Genomic DNA, 5,897 nt, shown 5'->3' on the forward strand with positions numbered 1-5,897 from the left:
TGGTAGTGAAGAAATCACCCTGCTTCAGCTTCCTCGTGTTTCTACTTCCTGGCAATGTGACCATGAACTAGTGACTTCATTTCTCTGTCTCGATTTCCTCATCTGCAAAATGGGTATGTCAACAGCACCGACCTCGTAGGGTTTTATAAAGATCAAGTTCATCCATATATTTAAAAGCCCTTGGTAGAGTTCCCGTGGTGGCGCAGTGGTTAACGAATCCGACTAGGAACCATGAGGTTGCGGGTTCGGCCCCTGCCCTTGCTCAGTGGGTTAATGATCCGGCGTTGCCGTGAGCTGTGGTATAGGTTGCAGATGCCGCTCGGATCCTGCATTGCTATGGCTCTGGCGTCGGCGGGGGGCTACAGCTCCGATTCGACCCCTAGCCTGGGAACCTCCATGTGCCGTGGGAGCGGCCCAAAGAAATAGCAAAAAGACAAAAAAAAAAATAAAATAAAATAAAATAAAAGCCCTTGGATCAGCATCTGGCCCATAGTACACATTCAAAAGATTCATTCATTGAGTAATATTTATTGAAACCTTGGTGTGCGTGCCAGGAATGGCACTTGGGGCTGGAGGTAGACCCATGAACCAAACAGCTGTTATCCCTCCCCGAGTTACTGGTTAGAATGGGGCAGGATTTGAACCCAGGCAGCCCAACTCCAAACCTCAGATTGATTAAGCTACAGCATCTCTCAGAGTCAAGAAGGCCCCCCAAAAGTACATAAAGAGCTCCTGGCTCAGGCTTCATTAAGAGAATGAGCAGGAACCACAGCACCAAGTAGGGATTAGTGACGAGCCGGTTCTGGCTAATTGTTCTCCATCGTGTCCCGAATCCAGTCCACGTATTTGCAGACCTTTGTGTAAACACCAGGCTTTCTGGTGACCGCACAGGGATCCTGGCCCCAGGAGATGATGCCTTGAAGGGACCCGTTACAGACCAGAGGGCCCCCAGAATCACCCTGGAGATGGGGAGAGAGAGAACTGGTTAGAGAGAAGGAGGCCACAGGAGAGGGGCCAGGGCTGCACATGGGCTTAGGGAGGAGGTAGGGATGGTGTTGGAAGCGGGGTGAAGCCTGAAGATGCCGTTGACAATGGGATTGAGGGTGAGGTTAGGGTTGGGAGAGAACGAAAATGAGGATTGTCAAAAATGGATTTGGGGGAGTTCCTGTCATGGCTCAGTGGTTAACGAATCCGACTAGGAACATGAGGTTGCGGGTTCAATCCCTGGCCTTGCTCAGTGGGTTAAAGATCTGGCGTTGCCGTGAGCTGTGGTGTAGGTTGCAGACTGGCTCGGATCCTGCGTTGCTGTGGCTCTGGCGTAGGCGAGCAGCTGCATCTTCGATTCAACCCCTAGCCTGGGAACCTCCATCTGCTGCAAGAGTGGCCCTAGAAAAGACAAAAAGACCAAAAAAAAAAAAAAAAAAGGATTTGGGGATGGTAGGGGTGGGGAATACAGGTGGGGGTGGGACTGGAGCTGGGGATCACGTTTAGGTTGGACATGGGAGCTGTGGGGTGGCGAGGGAGGTCGGGTTGCAGGTGGAGGAGGGGAGGAGGCTGGAGATGAGCTGGCGGATGTTGCGGATGTCAATGGAGACACCGTTGAGGCTGCAGATGGGAATGGCGATGCGATGGGAGACCCGGGCCCCGCCCTCTGACCTGACAGGAGTCCTTGCCCTCTTCTCCGACACTGGCACACACCATGGTGTCCGTGATGTTGCCGGGGTAGGCCTTCTTGCACTCCTGGTGCTCAATGATAGTGATATTGGCACAGCGCAAGGTATGGGGCAGGCGCACTGTGGAAACGACAGGAGGGGGGACGGGAAGTGAGAAGCCGCCAGTGCCCTCCCCACCCTGCAGGGCTTGCTCGAAACCCAGCGCCTGGGTTCCCTGGCCCCCAGGGACCCGGCACCAGATCCTGTCCCTGTCCTTCTCGCTTGAGGCCACCTCATCTCTGGCTTGGAACAACGGCAATGGTCATGCTTTCGAATAAAATGCCTTATGCCAGTTGCTCTGTAAATGCTATCGCTCACCCAGCCCTAGTAGGGGGGTGTAATTATTTTCGTTTTATAGAGAAGAAAACCCAGAGAGGATGGGGGGGCCACAACTCGTGTATCCGAGCTTGCCCATCGGGTCCGTCTGAACCCAAGGCCCCAACTTTTGTCCTCACCCTCCTCGGCCCTTACTTATCAACTCTTCCTGGCGACTTATCCCACTACTGATACCCCTTCCTTGAGTCTCTTCTTTGTTTTTTGTGTTTTTGTTTTTTGTTTTTTGTCTTTTCTACAGCCGCTCCCTCGGCCTAGGGAGGTTCCCAGGCTAGGGGTCCAATCGGAGCTGTAGCTGCCCGCCTACACCAGAGCCACAGCAACACGGGATCCAAGCCGCATCTGCGACCTACAGCATAGCTCACGGCAACGCTGGATCCTTAACCCACTGAGCGAGGCCAGGGATTGAACCCACAACCTCATGGTCCCTAGTGGGATTCGTTAACCACTGCGCCACAACGGGAACTCCCCATGTCTCCTCTTTGAAAGTTCTTCTAGTTCTCTCTGTGCTTCCACAGTAATACCACCCTCCCCCCGGGGCACCACCACCCTGTCCCCTTCGGGAGCCCCTACACTGGGGGCTGGACGTGGTGCCCCAGCCGGAAATGAGGCAGCTGGTGCCGGCAGTGACACACTGTGAAGACAGGGTGAGGGGTCGCACAGCCCGGGTGATGACGGCTGCGGAGGACATTTTCACCAGCATGATGTCATTGCGGTGGTCTTTGTTGGGGAGGCTGTTGTTGAAGTGGGGGTGGGGGAAGGACTTGGTGGCTGTTCGGGTCTGCTCGTAGCCATCCCATCGCTGGAGGTTGTGCTCTCCCAGGTGAACCAGGTATTGGCTGAAGTGGGAGCGACGGTGGTCAGAGATGGGAGGGGGAGGGGGAGACGGGAGATGGAGAGAGGCATGGGGGGAGGGGCAGACATGCAGCGAGGGAAGCAAGGAAGGAACGGGGCTCCGCTTCCAACCTCGTCCCCAGCTCCCACCAAACCCGCGGGCCCCGCCCAGCATCCAGCCCCGTCCCCAACCCCCGCCCCCATTCATCCTTCCATCTTCACTTCCAACTACATCCCCCGTCATCAAGGCTAACGCCACCCAAGCCCCTCTCTGTCCCCACCTCCCCCACCCCCTACGCGGTCTCCCCGTCCCCGAGCCCCTCGCCATCCCTTTCTCCATCTCCAGCCCCCTCCCAGCCCCGCCCCAGCCCCCGCACCCACGGCTTGCGGCAGTGGGCTGCTGTCAGGAGCCATTTGGGGGCGATGAGGGTGGCCCCACAGAGCAGCCGTGTCTTCTGGAACAGAGCCACCTGCCAGGGCTGGGAGTGAGGACGGCACTCGTAGCCCTTGATGATCCTAGTCTCTCCCCCGACATGCCCTAGAGGGGGTGGGGGCAGAAGAGGGGGCTCAGGCAGGAGAGGACTCCCAGAAACAGGGGAGGAGGAGTGCGAGTGGGCTGGACCCTTGCTTCGTGTCCCACTGGGACGCACTATAGAGACACAGGCTGACTGTCCAATGACTGCAATCCTTCCAGGCTGAAGGGCGGGTAGCCACTGTCCTGAGCTCTTCTTCGAGGGTCTCCCGCACCACCCGGCTGCCCGGCCCCTCCCCGGGACCTTCTTTGACCTCTCCCCATCCTGGCTCTAAAGGAATTGTACCTGGTGCAGCCAGGAGCATCCAGGACCCCATTATGGCTCATAGAGCCATTCAGATGCCCTAAGGGTTATTCTCTCTCCCCCCATATATATATATATATATATATATATATATATATATACATTTTTTTTTTTTCTTTTAGAGGGCTGCACTTGCAGCATATGGAAATTCCCAGGCTAGGGGTAGAATCGGAGCTGCAGCTGCTGGCCTACACCACAGCCACAGCAACGCAGGATCCTTAACCCACTGAGCGAGGCCAGGGATCAAACGCACATCCTCATGGATCCTAGTCAGGTGCCTAACCCAAAGAGCCACAGTGGGAACTCCCTTACTCTATCTTTTTAATATCAGCCCCATCAGTGTCCAGATGGAGAGGGTTGGGGATCCTAGAGATTCAAGAGGAAGGTCCCTGCCCACCCCCATCCCCCCACCATACCTATGACCAGAGCAAGCAGGATTAATCGCAGAATCATCACAGCCTGGAGTGGGGGGAGGGCAGGCCCCAGGTTCTTCTGGGAACAAGGACAAAGGGCTAACTCACTTTGAGGAGACAGTGGGGGCTGGTTCCTGCCCCATCTTTCTCCCTTGCCTGCTCCAGCCGCCCCCCGCCGCCGCCGCCACCCCCAGGGAGAAACCAACAGGGTTTGACAAATCCTCTGGCTCTCACAGCATCCCAGCCTCCACATTTTTAAAATACATTTTTGGTATCGAGGGTGGCCTTGCAAGGCGCTTAATCCAGATTAGAACTTTCTGGTAGCCAAGTAGGTTGTGGGGGCTGGTGGGAGGGCTTTGCAAGCGATGGGCTGGCCCTGTTTAAGTCAGCCATGGGGGAGGTGGCAGGGGTGGGGAGGGACCTCGTAGGCACATTTTGGGGAACGTTTTCCTTCTTGCCCACCTGAGACCTGGCCTGGCCCCAGCAGCTGCGGGTAGGAGGGGATAAAGGGAACCAGGTCCATTCAGTAGCCACCCCAGGGTGATATGGGCCCTTTTGAGGGGGGACCTGCCTGGGGCAGTACTCTGGCCCCCACCCAGCCGAACCCCTGCCAACCTTGGAGAACCTCCAGACAAAGCCGGGCAGGGCTGGTCCCCGAACATGGGGGTGGAGGGTGGGGTTCAGTGACCGTGGGGGTGGGGGTGGAGGGTGAGGTTCAGTGACCGGAAGAAGCTGGGGTCAGAGGTCACTGAGATGGGGGGCAGCTGGCTGGAGACACAGATCGAGGCAGAGAGACACAAACCCTTCTCCCCCGCCAAGCGAAGAAATACCGAGCAGAAGGAGAAGTGAGCCGGGGGAACTGGGGCAGGTGCCAGGATGAGGGGGGCACCTTCCCTCCCCTCCTGGACTCACAGGCTCCAGGGCTTGGGCTCTAGGGGCCTGGCACTGGTGGCAGAGGCGGCAGGCTGGGTCTCGGAGCGGGAGGCACCAGGAAGCAAGCTGGCAGGGGGTAGCCCAGGATGACTGGGCTCCCGGCCCCTGCCTTATCACCCTGGGGGCCGGGGTGTGGGGCCTCGAGCCTCAGAGATGCTTGCCCACCAGCCGCTGTCACCTCCCCCAGCCCCTCTTCTCTCTGCATCTCTGTCCCCACACCCCTGGGTCCATCCTTCTGTCTGTCTGTCTGTCTGTCTGCATCTTCTCTGCCACTTTGAATCTCTTTATCACTGTGGCTCATTGCCTTTCCATAATGCTCTGTGTGTGCGTGTGTGTGTAATTCTTCTTTCTGTTTCTATGTGTCTCTGCGCCTGTCTCTCTCACTGTCTGTTTTTCTCTCCCCATCCTCCTGTCTCTTCTAATGCTTTACCTCTGTCTCTGTCCCCCTCCATCTCTGTCTGTCTCTGTCTCTCTCCCTCTGACTGTCTCTAAATCTCTCTCTCAGGCCACCTTGTCTCCCAGGCTCTCTGTCACCTGCCCCAGCCCCTCCCTCCCCATAGCCCAAGCCTAGGGGGGCCTCTGGTCTCCTCTGGGCCCCTCCCTTCTCCATTCGGGGGGCGGGGGAAACTGGGGCGTCACACAGGTGGGGCTGCTGCTGGTCGAAGGGGCGGGTGGCGGGGGGGGGGGAGGGGGGGAGAGGCAGGTTGGGACCTGAGGGATTCAAAGCCCAGGAAAGTCAGCCCTGAGCTTCCCCCCGCCCCCCACCGCTGGGACATATCCCTTCTCTGCCAACCTGTCCCTCCACTCCCTTCTCTCCACCCCCTGGGGCCCCAGGA

General features: G+C 57.6%; 1 protein-coding gene across 1 annotated transcript; it reads right to left on the reverse strand.

The window, feature by feature from the left end:
• Positions 1 to 512: 512 nt before the first annotated feature.
• On the reverse strand, positions 513 to 4,189 carry KLK11 (kallikrein related peptidase 11). The gene is made up of 5 exons (XM_021094838.2): positions 4,132 to 4,189; positions 3,261 to 3,417; positions 2,619 to 2,884; positions 1,657 to 1,793; positions 513 to 959 (listed from the first exon to the last, which is right to left on the reverse strand). Exons 1-5 carry the CDS (start codon positions 4,166 to 4,168, stop codon positions 807 to 809), a joined length of 750 nt encoding a protein of 249 aa, XP_020950497.1. The 5' UTR covers positions 4,169 to 4,189; the 3' UTR covers positions 513 to 806.
• Between the last annotated feature and the right edge of the window lie 1,708 nt (positions 4,190 to 5,897).

The sequence above is a fragment of the Sus scrofa genome, chromosome 6, assembly GCF_054392235.1.
Source record: "Sus scrofa isolate SSC_HxYL_T2T_F1_AM1 chromosome 6, Sscrofa_HxYL_maternal_Yorkshire_Landrace_v2.0, whole genome shotgun sequence".
In the NCBI taxonomy this organism is placed as follows: Eukaryota; Metazoa; Chordata; class Mammalia; order Artiodactyla; family Suidae; genus Sus; species Sus scrofa.